Source organism: Neolamprologus multifasciatus, chromosome 3 (assembly GCF_963576455.1).
Source record: "Neolamprologus multifasciatus chromosome 3, fNeoMul1.2, whole genome shotgun sequence".
Classification (NCBI taxonomy): domain Eukaryota; kingdom Metazoa; phylum Chordata; class Actinopteri; order Cichliformes; family Cichlidae; genus Neolamprologus; species Neolamprologus multifasciatus.
Window position 1 is genome coordinate 24,231,415 of NC_140441.1, and position 15,286 is coordinate 24,246,700.

General features: G+C 37.8%; 1 protein-coding gene across 3 annotated transcripts in view; it reads left to right on the top strand.

Annotated features, from left to right (window-relative positions):
* Nucleotides 1-479: 479 nt before the first annotated feature.
* adisspb (adipose secreted signaling protein b) overlaps nt 480-15,286 on the top strand; it is a 44,296-nt gene continuing 29,489 nt past the window's right edge. The window contains exons 1-2 of one of the 3 annotated variants that reach the window (XM_085152621.1): nt 480-811; nt 6,483-6,586. In XM_085152621.1, the coding sequence (XP_085008747.1) occupies nt 6,568-6,586 (19 nt within the window). In that variant the 5' untranslated portion in view covers nt 480-811; nt 6,483-6,567. The remainder of the gene's footprint in view (nt 812-6,482; nt 6,587-15,286) is intronic. The other 2 variants (XM_085152613.1, XM_085152605.1) reach the window with 2 other exon arrangements.

Here is a 15,286-nt window from a genome sequence, read left to right on the forward strand (position 1 = left end):
TTTAACTTGTTTACCACAGAAAGCGTGCAACATGTCACGATTCTTCTGTGCATCAGCTAAACATGTTTTCTTTATGGTGTGCATTTTAATTATCTGTAATCCTGTCTGCGCCTTTTAACATCAGTCCAGTGACTAAATGGTCTTGGGAAGATGACCGTCTCTGATGCTCCACATGAAGCATACAGGACCAATACAATGCAGTGAAATGAAGTAGTAGTGCTAATAAACTGGGGTTTTAAGACAGTGGGTCAGTACTACTAACTAACATTTATTTGTTTGGTTTAAGTTTGGCCGGCAGCTGTGATGTTTGAAGACATATCTTTTAATAAAACCAAGTTAAATCAAGCGATGTAATGTGTATCTGCAATAAAAACACATTATCTTCAGAGTCAGGGACAGAACTTCATTTAGAGTTTGCCCATGCGCAGAAAGCACTGCCAGATGGCGCTATCCACTACAGTAAACCCCGAGGATGAAAGAGGAGACTGGGAGTGTTTTACAGCCAGCTTTGACTGTCACTCTTTTGCAGCACATAGAGTAGAGAGGAACATTTCTGCTTTTGCACCACCGCCTTTTTCGCTTTTGTAAAATATAGACTTGGAAGCGCAACACCCGCAGCCGCACCACGTGACCAAATGCGGAAATCATCCGATTGAGGAAAGTAGAACAGGAGGCGAGAGGTGAGGGTTTGGTGCCCGCCTGATTTTCAGAGAGGCTGTTGCTGCTGCTGCTGCTGCTGCTACGTGTTTCGGAGAAGGTTTCCACTTAACCCCACGGTTAAATGTACGATTTCCGTATGGTGTGAGTAAAGGTAAGCAACAAGGAAGCAAAACAAAAGAAAGCCCCGACCGTTTGTGAAACGCGGTAACTTTTTAAGAGGAAAGCAACAAACCACCTGGCTGGTTGGCTGGATGAGGAGGGAGTCTTTGTGTAGACAGAAGTGCAATTGTAGTAATTGTCGATGCTGCACGCTTTACTCACTGTGACGACTGTGTGATAATTCTAGTGTTACTACAAAGAAGTGCACCAGAGAAACTAACAGAGCTCTTTATTTGTGACCTCACCTCTGCACATTTAGCTCCTAGTGCCTCATGTTTCGTGTAAAAGTAATTCTTGCTTCTTCTTCCACTTGTACTTTCTTTGTTGCTCTGCAGGAAAAGCCCGGGGAAAAACCAGCATGGCTGTGGCTGAGTTTGGGTGTAAGAGTTTTAATGGTCTGCATTTAAAGCTGTATTCATAAAGCAACATAAAATTCATCAGCACAAATTTAGATGCAAGTGGTGCCTTTAAAAGCGATTAAATGAGACTTGACAGAGTCTTTGAAAGCTTCCGAGTGGTTAAAAAAGAGTAGTCCTTTGAATAACTCGTACAAACACATAAAAGCTTACGAAAATATCACTCACTGCCAGCTAAGCTGTCTCATATTTCAAATACCAATGTGGATTTGACCAAAACAAAACCAGTACCTAGATGTTCCCTAAACCAAGCGTACATTCACTTCATAATTCATGCATCAGTGTGATTTTGTGCTGTGGTGGCTTCCACGTGCAGCAAAAAGCGTGAGCGAGGTCCACAACTTCGGTCACGTAATAGTGTAGTCAGGACACGCTAACTATAAATATGTTATGGTTCCCGTTGCTGCCAGTTTGTGCCTGTTTTACAGGGAGCAAATCACCTCCTTAAAATAACAAGTACCTGTTGCTGCTCTCTGTGGCATCTGCAGTTTTAATTTATGGGCCGTGGTGCAGAGCTGTGACAGCATTGACGGTGACAAAGCCTGGCTGGGCTTAGTGGTTTAAATGAGGGGTCATGCATATAAATGAGGTTTGCCCTTTGAAGAAACAAGGCCTTGCAATTTCACAGGTTGAGTCAGTGTGGAAATACAGCAACAGGTGATGAGCCACAAAATTAAAACTGCTGAAGCAAATGACATTGATTTATGTTATTGCAAGACAGTCTTTTGCAGGGAAAGTCTGGGGTTCATATGGATGTTACTTAACACCTACTAGGGCTGTCCGATATGACCAAAATCTCATATCCCGATATTAAGACATCTATGGTCCGATAACGATATAAATCACAAAATGTAACATTTTCTGTAAATTCTGTGAATCTCGGGCAGTTCGACTTGCGGGAAATGTTTCCAGCTGCGTGTCGCGTACCTGGAATCGATTGTTTTAACTGATGCATGAAACTATACATTTTTAGACATAAGTTGTAATGGCTGCCGTTTTCTTTGTGAGTATTTATTACACGGCGTGCTGCGGGGAAAAGCCTGTTCTAACGTTTGAGTCTTAAGGTTTATTTTTTAGCACCTGACGGCGTAAACACTGCATCTTTCACATGATTCAGTTTATTTTGAAAAGTCTCAACAGGATCTTGAGCTTTATTGTGAAAGGTTTATGTGGAACAAGCGGACACGCAGTGGTTTTACCGTCGTTGTTGCTAACGACAACGCATAAAAACAAACGCTTGTCCGTCTGTAGTGTGGTTATATTAAATGTAAGAGAAGAGATAACTTTAAGAAATTAATATAGCCACTACAGTGACCATCAAAACGATGAAAAAATATTGCCGTAAATAGCTTATTTTGCGACACCACGAAACAAACGATAGCGTAAAATGAAACGATAGACGTTTTTATATCGTCATCCGATATATATCGTTATATCGAACGGCGGTAAACACCTACCTAAACATTGCTGTAGACCACCCACATGTTTACTGCTGCGAATATTGTCAGTATTTAGTAACTTTGTGTAATTAACAGTGACATTTGTTTTCTTAGCCCCACCTGCCATGAATGCGTGACATTGTATAGCATTGCATTGTCCTACTTGCCTTGCTTAGAAACACATTTATAAATAATCCAGTACCCCCCAAGTTTTAAGCGAATAACTCTTTAATAATAACTCAGTAACTCTTTAGTAGCTCTCTTTGAAATCCCAGCGTATTGCAGAAGAAAAAGATCATGTAATTTATTGCAACCTGGGATCTGTTTTTGCAGGTTTTAACAAAATGACTGTGAGCATAACAAAATTATATACTAGTCAAATTAAAACTTGTGAACTTTGTGATTGCAGAACAGTGAAGTGAAACAGTGCAAGGAATGCAGTGTTAGTCATATGGTCTGACAGGTTGTGACCAAGTCAACAGTTTAGTCACATATCTGAAACTTGTCACAGCAGGATGTCCTTAATAATTAGTCATTAGGCAGGAAAACTATGCACGGTTTGAGTACAGTAGGTCAAACTGGAGTAAAGAAGATGCTCTGAACGCTTACAGATATTAACAACAGTCTTACAGCAGGTTAAAGAATAATCTGACCATTCACATTTTTTTTCCCTGTGCTTTGTTTAAAACCTTCCCAGTTGTGTTCCACCACGACAAAAACACAAGTATAAACCTAGAATAAGCTATATGTTGTGGTATTTTACGTGACACAGATCACCCGACACATCCATGTAAACACTTTTTAACCTTGTAAAATTTTGTGTATCTATCCAATCATATATACCTAATGTGTCACCACCCTGATTCTACAGCTCAAAGTGTGCACATATGAATCCCATCAGTGGCTTTCTAATCTTAGCGACCCATTTAGGTGCTTGAAACAGGACTGGTATTTTGCCCCACTAAAAGTGGATCATTGTCTGATTTCTGCAGCACTCTCAGTGGATGTGACACTGTAAAATTTCTGTTCCAGGCTGTTACACCCTTACCTCACCATTTGCAGCAAGAAAAGTGTCGAGTCTGGCATTGGTCCTCACTTGGTCCACTTTTATTTCTCCCTTTGGCTAAAAAAGCAAGAAGTGCAAAGCAAGTGGGATTCTTGGGGTCATTCGTCTCACAGACCTCATTGACAAAAGGAATTTCTAAAGGAAATTTCTAATTTCCTTTAGAAATTATTTAAAGGGACTTAGCGACTTCTAAGAACAAGGTCGGACTTGGCAAATCTTTTATTTTGGACAGGAACCTTTACTAGGGCTGATTAAATGTCAGCAGCATTTGTTTTTTGACAATTCCAAACTGGAATACGATTTTTTTTCTGTTATAAATGGGCAAAAAAAAGCATTTAACATGCATGTGAGTCATTTTTCTGTCTGAGCTGAGATTAGTTATTATCATGACATAAAGAGTCTCAAATTAATGAGCTTAAATTTTCTTGCAGCCTGGTGGAACAAACCTGTGGACCATCTCAACTGAGCCCTGATGTCTTAGAAGTAAAACTTTTAAAAAATGAATAAAAGCTGTAGCTTCAGCAGGGCGCTTGTGATGCGAAAGGAGACACACACGTTTTTTCTTAAATCTGTAAACAAATCATGCTAAATGTCACCTGTTACTGCACTAATTCTGTTCTGGAGCTTTAAGAAGTTAACAGTGTAGCAGCACAAGATCCAGTTTTCAACCAGCTTCGGGCTCGAGTGACCCTCCAGCTCACAGAAGGTTTTCAGAGCAGATTGGCAAGTACAATTCACTGCACAATCTGATATCTTGGTGTTTCGATTATCATAATTAATCTGCTCCAGGTTCAACATTGCAAGTGACCAGTTGCATTGCTGTGATGTCATAGTTGTTGAATGTGGAAACACCATCACAGCAAAAACTAACCTTGACCCTGTTGGTGTTTGTTTTTTCCTGAGTAGACATTGGCAGGTTTCTTTCCACGTCACAATACTGTGACATCACAACAATGTGATTGATTTCTGGCCGTGTTAGCCTGGACCAACATTAATTATGATGATCCAGGAACAACACCAACACAAGTCAGTACACCCACTATCACCACCTGCAGCACAAAATTGGATATATTTTTGAGCTGTGGGGTGAGCCTTGGAACACTTTCCCGATGAGGCTTCTTGTTGAGAGACAGGAAGAGCCCGTGCTATCTGGTAAGAGGTAGTTGAACCTTCAAAATAAGAGCACAGGGCTTGTCCGATAGTTTGATTGTGTCACCTCAGACAGATGAAAGCAAATAAATAAATCACTTAATTATGAGTACTGCTGTATGTATGTACAAAAATGTGCACGTAAGTAACAAATATTAGCCGAGCTTTTTTTCCCCTTAGTGATGTGGGTCTCTACTGTGATGACATTGACACTTGAGTAAATTACACAGACCATTGGAGAAAATGGTTTCATATTGATGGTTTGTATCTGTGACTGCTTGTTTTCAATCCACTCGTGTGCTATAATATATGAATGTACTGTATCAAGCATTTAGGTTTATTATTGTCAGACTGACACAGAAAAACCAACATTTTCTACCAGAGTTTTTGTTTTTTAGATCAACGGCTCAGGCTTATTTTAAAGTAATCGGTCCTATCTACTCCAGTTTATGGATTTCAACACTTCTTTCTTTTTGGTTGTTTCAGTGTTTACTGTACCAAAGTCATTGTTGCCCTACCCTGCTCTGAACTTACTACAGTAAAAATAAAACATGTTCACTGTCACCATTTAGTGTTTCCTCAGTGAGAAAACTCATCAAGTTTTGTGCTCACAGGGGGGAAAAAACCTCTTCCACGTCCTCTCTTGAAATATAAAGAGAAAAAAGTTTCAAAATGATGTATGAAGATGTGCGTGGGTGTGAGAGAGAATATTATTGTATAATGAGAATAAAGGCTTTCAATTCAATTTATTCTGTAACGTAGGCCTAAAAAGATAAAGTGTTAAAGCAATGAGGGAACTTTTTTTAGCATTGTTATTATTTTGTTTTTAAGTGGCACTCACGTGCTTCCATACTTTTCATAAAACATCCTTTTGTACTAATAATAGCATTAGCTGCTCCAAATCTTAAGACCCGACTTAACTTAAAAATTGTGTCACCAGATCAAATAATTGGATGCACTACAAATGCCACTTCTAAAAACTTTCTATAGCAATGTCACAAGTTCTTGCACCTGTTGGTTAAAATTATTTAAAGCTGCTGCTTGTTGAAGTCTGTCAGGCCTGCTGGTTATTGTTGTATAACAGCAGTACTGCCTGAAAATAAGACTGCTATCTTTGAGTGTTATCATAGTAGTATATTAAATAGACCTGCATGCTATGTCTTTCATGTACTGGCTATGACTACCTTGTGCTGCACTGTACTTTGCATAAATATAGTTAAAGTTTCTCCGTGCTTATAAGTAGAGTAGTGATGAAGATTTTCCATCTGTGCGAAGCCCACTGGCAGCAGCAGCCTCAGCCTCTAGCTAATCCTCTTAGACTGTTTTGTTGTTTTCCTTTAATTGAAGTCTCTGTCGGGAGTCTCTGGTTCTCCTGGCTTGACTAGTACAGGACAGCTGTGCTCTCAGCTGAAATACACGCTAACAGGGGGTTGAGGATTTAGGAACAAGCACAGGGAGTCCAGCCATTATTTCACTGTTTTTACTTTTCGCTCATGTAAATTTTTGTAAATCTTCCTCCTGTTTTCTGTTGTCACCCCCTTGTGTGATTGCCTCCTAACTTAACTTTTCTTTTTTTTCCTTTTTTTTTTGCAGAGTTGTTTTGAGGTCGGACTGCTGAGATGACAAGGCTGTGACCGTGTGTGACTAAGTGTGTCTGTATTGGACTCATTCCTGTGAGATGGCTACTGCAAAGAAAAGTGAGTGTATACTGTTGTATGCATTCTTTAAAAGTACTTCTAAGTCATTCTGTAGTAATGTGCCAGATGATGGGGTGATTGCCTGCAATTTTTAGAAACAGAAAATGCCCACTCTAAACTGGTGAGACAGACAGACAGACAAACAGCAACGGCTGTAATATTCAACATATAGGCAGCCCACACTAACCCAAGATTCGAATGTTTTTGTTTTTTTAAATTCTACTGAATAACTCAGTCGTGTGGCAACAGACTGCAAAAATAATTTGCATAAAGTTATTTGGGAAGGGGGGGGGGGTACTGAAAGAGGAAACCAGTTTGCTGATACATTTGGTACAGGAAATCACGCACAGTCATGTGAAAAACTGAGTACACACAAGTTGTAAGTTGTAGATTTGCTGCTGTACGTGTTGTGTGACTCACTTTGGGCTAAGCGTTAGCTGTCACACAGACGGCTTCACATTTTGTTCTAGAATACGTTGGTATATAGAGAAGTGCATGGTCGACTCGGTGATTGCAAGGTGTCCAGGTCCTGTGACTGAAAATCAAGCCCAAATCATCATGCCTCCACCACCATGCTGACATTTGGTATGCGGTGTTTGTGCTGTGTATGTTTGGTTTTCTCCTAACGTGGTGCTGTGTATTATGGCCAAACATTTCCACTTTGTCATATCTGTCCAAAACACATTTTTCTGTAATTCCTGTTCAGATGCTACAGCTGAGTTGGCTTATTCTTTTTAGAGAGATGATGCTTTTTCTTGCTAACCCCTCCAAACAAGCCATACTTGTTAAGTCTTTGTCTAATATGATGAACTTTAACTTTTTCATGCACTTTAACATTTAACAAGCAACTGAGGCCTGTAATGTTTGAATGTCGCACTTGTTGTTTTTTATGAGCAGGTCTCTCTGAGCGTTACATGGTCTGACCATGAGGCTAATTTGCTTACATTGTGGCTTTGTGTTAAAATACACCTGAGTGCTCCAGACCAGCAGACTGCCAAAACTTCTGCTTTTATAGAGGTGTGAACAGTTGCTGATGATCAGTTAATCAAAACTTCATTAGGAGTATCTAAACTGCTACTTACCCTCTTAAGTAAGTAAGGGGTAAGTAAGGGTTTGTTTTTCACAGGAAAGGATAGGAAAGGAAATGACGAGTAGTCGTGTGAAACTTTCATTTTCACATTACTATATATAGATGCGTAAAAACAAACAAACAAACAAAAAAAACAGTTTTACTCATCTGGGACATGAGCTACAGTTTCAGATGCTTTATATTTGGCTAACTGACATAGCACTTCTTCTGCATTCATTGTTTATTAGAAGGTAGACTAAAGGAAAAAAATAGAGTAACCAATTCCCTGTTAGAATTCAGGATGACGCATAACCACAGATTAACCATTTTAGCCATGACACAGCCTGACTTAAATTATTTTTTTGATTGAAAAGCAGAAATGGTACAGTGAGGCATGCCAGGGAACAATGACTATGTGTGTATCTCTATGAAGACTTAATCTCCTTCCCAGTAGTTATGGATACTTGTTGCCTTCACAGACCACTGTGCAGACCTTTGTTAGGTTCACTGATGGCTGGTTTTACAGTGTTTGGATTGGCTCAGATATCACAGGAAGAGTGTCTCTTAGAAGTTGTTACCTTCAGTACAATAAAAGTATTTTATAATAAGCAGTAAAAATTTTACTGTGGAGATTTCAATCATTTTCTTTTGTCCTTTGAACATTGCCGTGTGCGAGTTTCTGTGGTAATCTGTAACACACAAAATGTTATTGTTGTTGTTTGTTTTTTAAAAATCTTTTCCCAGGAGGATTTTGTAAATTACTGTGCGCTTTCATCTGCTGCATATCAGCGGTATCAGTCTCCCTCAGTTGTCTTCATATGAAATTATATATATATGTATTTGTTGTAGCTTGGACCACTTTATGGGCTTGGACACGTCTGTGTTACTTAGGGCCGAGGTCAGTGGACGTAAAGGCAACAGAAAAGAAGCTAAAAGAAGACAGGAAGACATAGATGAGCGTGTGTGATCTCACTTTAACCATGCCCAGCAGTGTGCTGAAAGCAAAATTGGAAGTTTTTTTTCTCTTCTCCCCACAAAGAGTGCTACTAAATGTGGTAATATAACCAAATGTGAGAGTCTCAGGTGGGTCTTTTCAGAGTTGTTACCAAATATTGAAGCTTGCAGTTTGTTGGTGTGATGTTAACAGTAGACACTGGTAATATTTTTTATCTTTTTATTAACTGCAGTTTTTTTCATTAATAACAGCTGATTGTTGTTTTTTTTGTTTTTTGTTTTTTTCCAATTTTTGGAGGTAAGGATATTTTATGTCCAGTCTGCAAACACTGCACTTGATTCCTAAACCCACCAGGATTAGACTGATAGGCTAACTGACTACAGTAATATTCAGCAAAGCAGAAAGGGGCATGCTGACAGGCAGATTAGTGGAAGGACATAAGTAGATGTATATTAATTTGAAATAAGCCAGTTGAGCAGGGCTGCGTGTTAATTTGTGTGTACAGATTCTTTTTTTGTGCTAACTCGGGGATATGAGACCAGTCTAAACAGTGCCAGCTCTCAGTATTGTGATAATGATAGGGTTAGGGTTTGGCTCAGATCTGCGCCTTTGATGCAGTTCTTGTATGTGAAAGTACATCAAATACACACGAAATGCTTGTGTTAAAGAGGTTATCCGTAAATAGGTTTTCAGTCAAATGCAACTTAAATATATAAAATCAAAGGTTAATTTATTAAAATAATTCATCATTAAGAAAAATGTGCTTGGTCTAGTAAATTTCATTTGACCAGATTAAATTAAATGTAAGTACATTGTACTTATGTAACAAAAATTATATGGGGAATAACTTAAAGTCGGCAATCTGGGCAGATATATTTTTTTGAGTGTCTTTAACCAGGGGTTAAAGCGGAATTTGGACAGCTCTAACAGCAGCTCAGATAACAACCATATATATATATATTTGTTTGTCTTAGTGGCTTTGTTAGATTTGTTTTGTTTGTGTAGAGGCTGTGTGATCTGCTGACCTTTTTTTTGCTGCTGTGGCTCTGAGGTTTATGGATCTTTGTGGATTTAGGCAGCTGCATTGTATAATATATCAGCAGATATATTATACAATGCAGGCTGGGACACTAGCTTGAGTGATATCTCCCTAGCTGTAGTATGAAATTGGAATTTGGCAACAGATAGTGAAGAACATCAGCTTAAATTCGAACGAATGAGTGAAAACCCTGACCTAACCAAACAGTGAGCATGGTTACTCCTGCAAATAAAAAAAAAAACTTTAACAGGCTTCATGTATAATGTTTACCCCACATAGCCTGTACTTAGGTGCGCCGTCCAAGTGTACTAACAGCTAGTCAAATTTCAATGACTCATTTTTTTTCCATATGTGAGAACAGTATCATCCGTGATTGATTTGTTTGTGTAAAAACCTCTCGTTCTTTCTTTGAACTCCTAACTGGCTCACCAGCTAGTGGCAAACACTCATCTTTATCCATCCTCCTTTAACAAATAAAAAAAATAAAAAATAACCTATGACTTACAGTATTTATTACTAATTCTATTTATTGCAGCTTTCAGTTTCTTTAAGATGATTATGCTTAATTTTCTGAGCAGTCATTGCCCTTTAAAAGTCTTCTTCAATTCCCTTGTGTCCTTTGAACTCAGCCGATCTGCTCTTTCATTGAATTGTATTTCTAATTATTGTTCTTTACATTTTGCATTTGTGAGACCATGTTTCACACCCCCAAAATATTAGTAGGGATGTAAAAATATCTGTGGTAAATCTTAACTGTAGTAACAACCAGGGCTGGGCCATATCATATGGTCAGTGATAATAATAGTATAAATATAATATAAAAAAATGTCATATCATTGCTATAGCGATGCTATACAAGCACGGGCGTGTCTGAAAACACTGTGCCAGCCTCCAAACATTTAGTATCTAAAAATGAAGGTACTCTAGAAACCTCCAACAAAGCAGAGTCCTTCAAAATAGATGAGAAAACCAACCCCACCAAATGTGGAAGCAACACACTTATTTTACCACACCGCTGAGTGAAACCAGGCTATAAAAACAGCAAACACTAGCATGTTTAAAGTCTCTTTTATTCCTTATTGTGAAGCTCAATTTGAACTTCAAGTCATTATTAGTATATATGCCTAAATGCAATGAGTTGCTGCAAGATAATTGGCTGATTACATATTTACAATACTGAGCAGTTGAACAAATGTACCTTATAAAGTGGCCAGCGAGTGGATCTGTAAATACACATGTAGCGTCATGGTCATTTGTTAGTTTCTTAGCAAAACATTACAGCTGTTAGATTTACAACTCATGCCATTATTTTTTTTTCTTAAACTGCTAATTTTTCCACATGGAGTCAAAGTTCAGGTAGACTCGCTGTAAATAAAAGCACGTTTCTTAATCAGACTTTTCAAGCTATAGCATATCCTTTTGACTGTGAAAGGCTGCTTTACTGCAAAAAGTCTGCCTTTACATGAGTAATTACTCTCCCATGAAGCCCTATTTTATGAACTTCAAGGCTTCACTCAAAAAGCTTTATAGCAGGGTGAAAAACTTTAAGTGCTCTCATCACGTGATTTAGATGATTATAGTAGAGCTTAATATTTGATAGAGAGCCACGTCTTCTCAGAAAGAAAGAAAAAATGCATACATATTATTGCTGAAGTTTAATTTATGTGTGGTGATCATTATATCATTGTATCCACTCACTTTCTATTTGAATAAAAAAGGAAAAAGAGAGCCCTAGGCTCTATTTTTCAAATGTTATTGATTTTCCCACGTATATTGGTACTCTATACTCCAAAATAAGATACAAGAAATGTCTAGTAGATGTTAAAAGATTTGTTCTTGATCGGTATAAAGCATTACTCCTATAGGAGCTGATGAATTTAAGCTTATAGCTTATTCAGAAATGCATTTGTAATGGTTCTATAAAACAAACAATGATATCAGATAAAACCTCTCTGACTTCTGGGTGTCTTCAATAAAGGTAAAAAGAAAATGTGCAGATAAATTATGAACTAATTGAATTATTAAAAGGTTTTTGTAAAAAACAAACAAAAAAAAATCACGTAAGGTAAAAAAAAACATGTTTAATAATGGTGACTCACCTGAATCCAAAAACTTAAGATCCATCACTCAGAGGTTATTCAGTTTCTTGCATTTGGACCTGCTACAGCATTTTTTGGTTTATTTATTTCTTTTTTGTAGATATAGGTTTCATGTGTGTATTGTTATTGGTTATAAATGATGGGTTATCTCAATTTGATCTTCATTGTCAATTGAGACAATCCCAGTAGCTGCACACTCCCCAGTCCTATATGAACTGCTCCAAATGTAAAGATACGCCTTTTAATTGTGACGTTATAATGTGACTTTGAAGTGTTGACGTATTTAAAATGTAGTATACATCAATAATTTCTTTTATTTGAACAGGATTTAAAATTTAGGATTTTTGTCACAGATTTATTCTATTTTTTTTTCTTTGCCTAAACTAATTACCCTAAACATGAAACAAGTAGTATTCCTTTTATCATTAGTGTATTTTTATAGTAACATTGAGAACTGAATGAGCACATTTACGGTGCTGAAAAATGTTTGAAAGTCAAATACCTGATGCCAAACACTGTGCTCCTAAAATCAAATATGGAAGTATCAGGGTGAATATCGTGACTTGGGAAAGACTCATTATTAATACCGTGGTATGTGTTGAATTCATAAAAAGGCACAGATCAGATAAGAAAACTCATTTTACGGATAATATTGACATACTCTGACTCTTCTCATCCTTTATCTGGAGACTTATAAGGTGGCGTTGTCTAGGATAACAAGGCTAATAAATTCAGTTTAAAGTTAGTTTACATTTTGCTTATCTTGTTTTAGAACTTTGAGTATGGGATATTGTTAATATTAAAAGGCTTCTTGTTGTTTTCTTTGATATAAAGAGCTTTGGATATGAAACATCATTCCTCAGTTTACAGTTCTATTTCTACACAGTGATCCTGCACATATGGAACATGATGTAACTCCACGAACTCATTACTGTGACCCAGATTGCTGATAGCAAGCACTTCTAATCTCTAATATGAGTCTGAATAAAAGTTAAATGGAACTAGAGCGACAGTAATGCCTGTGCTTCGTGTAATGTAGCTGCTTGTGTGAGTTCTAAAGGTAAATGCATCAGTCTTCTGCTATGAGTTTGAATACTGGATTGCACTGGAGAGCCACTTATGGTATGCATGGTCACGTCGGGGCTTGTTTCTAAAAATATGTACTCATCGTTCTTACAGCAGACGTTTGTATCTATAAAAATAACTTATTTCTTTATTAATATTTTCAGTTATACTACTACAGCTGGGATAGACGTCAGGCCCCCCATGACCCTGACAAGGATAAGTGGAAGAGGATGGATAGATGGATGTTACAGTGATCTCTGCTGTTAGGGCCAACATAGCCAGCATTTTGCATAATGATGTCTGTGTATGTATATGTATTCCCTGTGAGACCAAGGTTTAGGCCTAAAATGTCTGAAAATGCTTGTCTGCAGACAGTTTTTTTTTCTGTTGTTGGCTTTGAATGATGTCATAGAGAGGGGGTATCCTTACATGGCTATGTCAGTCGTATAGCGCTTAATATGACCACAGAAGTTCCACCCACTTTCTTAAAACCTGCTGTTTGTTAAAGACATCCAATTAGAGGAAGGTTTGCTCAAACGGAGAGGAGCTAAAAGAACTTGTGTCAGACACAAGATGAATTGAGGGGCTCCACCAAGTCCCACTAATAGATAAATGTGGATTATTTTAAACTGTAAATCATGCAAAACTACTCTAGTAGAGACTAGTTCCACATAAATCAGCTTACTTTCCCAGCAGTAAAATGTTAGGCTGACTCTACGAACACGTTATGCACCAATAATATTTATTAAAGAGAAGGCCAACACTCCCATGTTGAACACTGTGGATTTGGTCTCCTGAAACACTAGAGGGCTTCTGTTTAGAAAATGAACATAAGTCACTTTCTGAGAAAGTGCAACACTTTGGTGTAAAGATAAGTTATCAATACCAGTTTTGGTTAGCATTAGTAGAGGCCAATCAGTTGAAGAACTACTGGAAAGAGATGAAAGAACATTTTCATATCTTTTGACTTCTTTACTTGTTAAGGCAAGACGTTTTAAAATGAATTCACCGTTGCCACTGAAAGGGAAGTAGCAGCTGCCGGCAACCTTTATTGACATTAACCTCCTTGCCCCAAAGAAAAAATTGATGTTTGCTCAGTGATTGCATTGAGCTCTTTTGCTGTCTGAGGCAAATTAGTTAACAAGTTGTTGTGGCAACCAGCTGGTGTGCAACACCCTCAAACTCTGGACGATTGCGTTCAATAACAAGGTGATTGCACCAGTTGCCTGTTGGGAGCCAGGCTGCTTCCAAACAATGAAGACCTGACTTAGTGCAGTCACTCACAAACAGATCACAACACAGTGCGATTAACTGGAGTAAGTCTGTGCTGATGAGTGCGACTGGTCTGCGATGTCTTACAATAGGGGACTTGACTAAATTGGTTCTCGAGTGGTTGTATTATGGTTATATTTCTTTATGTGTTTCTTTAAGTGCTTAAACTCCTGTAGGTAATTTGCCATCCTGCAGTGACTACATCACTGTTTATAGAGGAATTTTAGTTTCAGATCTATGAGGTTTTACTGAGTATCTGAATATATCTAAAGGGTTTAATATGAATTGAATATGAATGATTTAATTGTACACAGCTACAAATTTGATATTTTCGCCCTGTTGTTAGAGTTAATTGACAGATTATTGCAAACATGAAATTACCAATTTGACCCCATACAGTCACAAACTGTAGACTGTCTCCTTGTTATTGCCATTTAATTTTGCCATCCAACCGTCCAAATTGTTGCAGTTCTAGTTCCTGTACCTTTCAAAGGCAACACGATTGCAAGTTCATTGCATGTTTTCTTTGATATTACCCAATGAATGTAGAATATATGTTTTTACTTTATTTCATTTCTTTTTACTGGCTCTGCTGCACATGCTGGCCTTTGGTTATTTTTACAGGAGCTAGCCTTAAACGAAAATTCTATTTGATTACTTTAACAAAAAAAAAGTAGGTTTAGGTTGTGCTACATAATTAAATGAGCTGGATCAGTTATACCAGCGGTCCCCAAACCCCGGGCCTCGGACCGGTACCGGTCCATGAGTTGTTTGGTACCGGGCCGCGAGAGTTGAGGCTCAGGTGTGAAATGTATGGTTTTCAGGGTTTTTATCGGTTTTCAGTGTTATTTTGTTATCGTTTTTATCGTTCATTTGGTTTTCCTGTGTCTTTTCACGTGTGTTATGAATAAATCTTTTTTTTTTCGGTACCGGTACTAGTTTTATTTTGTTGTATTTATCCGCGACACCCTAAAGGCCGGTCCGTGAAAATATTGTCGGGCATAAACCGGATCCGTGGCACAAAAAAGGTTGGAGACCGCTGAGTTATACCTTACACAAATTGAACCTGTGCATATTAATATGCTCACTTGTCAGTAAACTGGCTTTTATATAAATTTAGCTTATATTAAGCTGATATGTCTTTATTTTCAGATTACTATTGGTTTCCTGTTTCTGTGAGATAAGAGATTCATTATTTTGA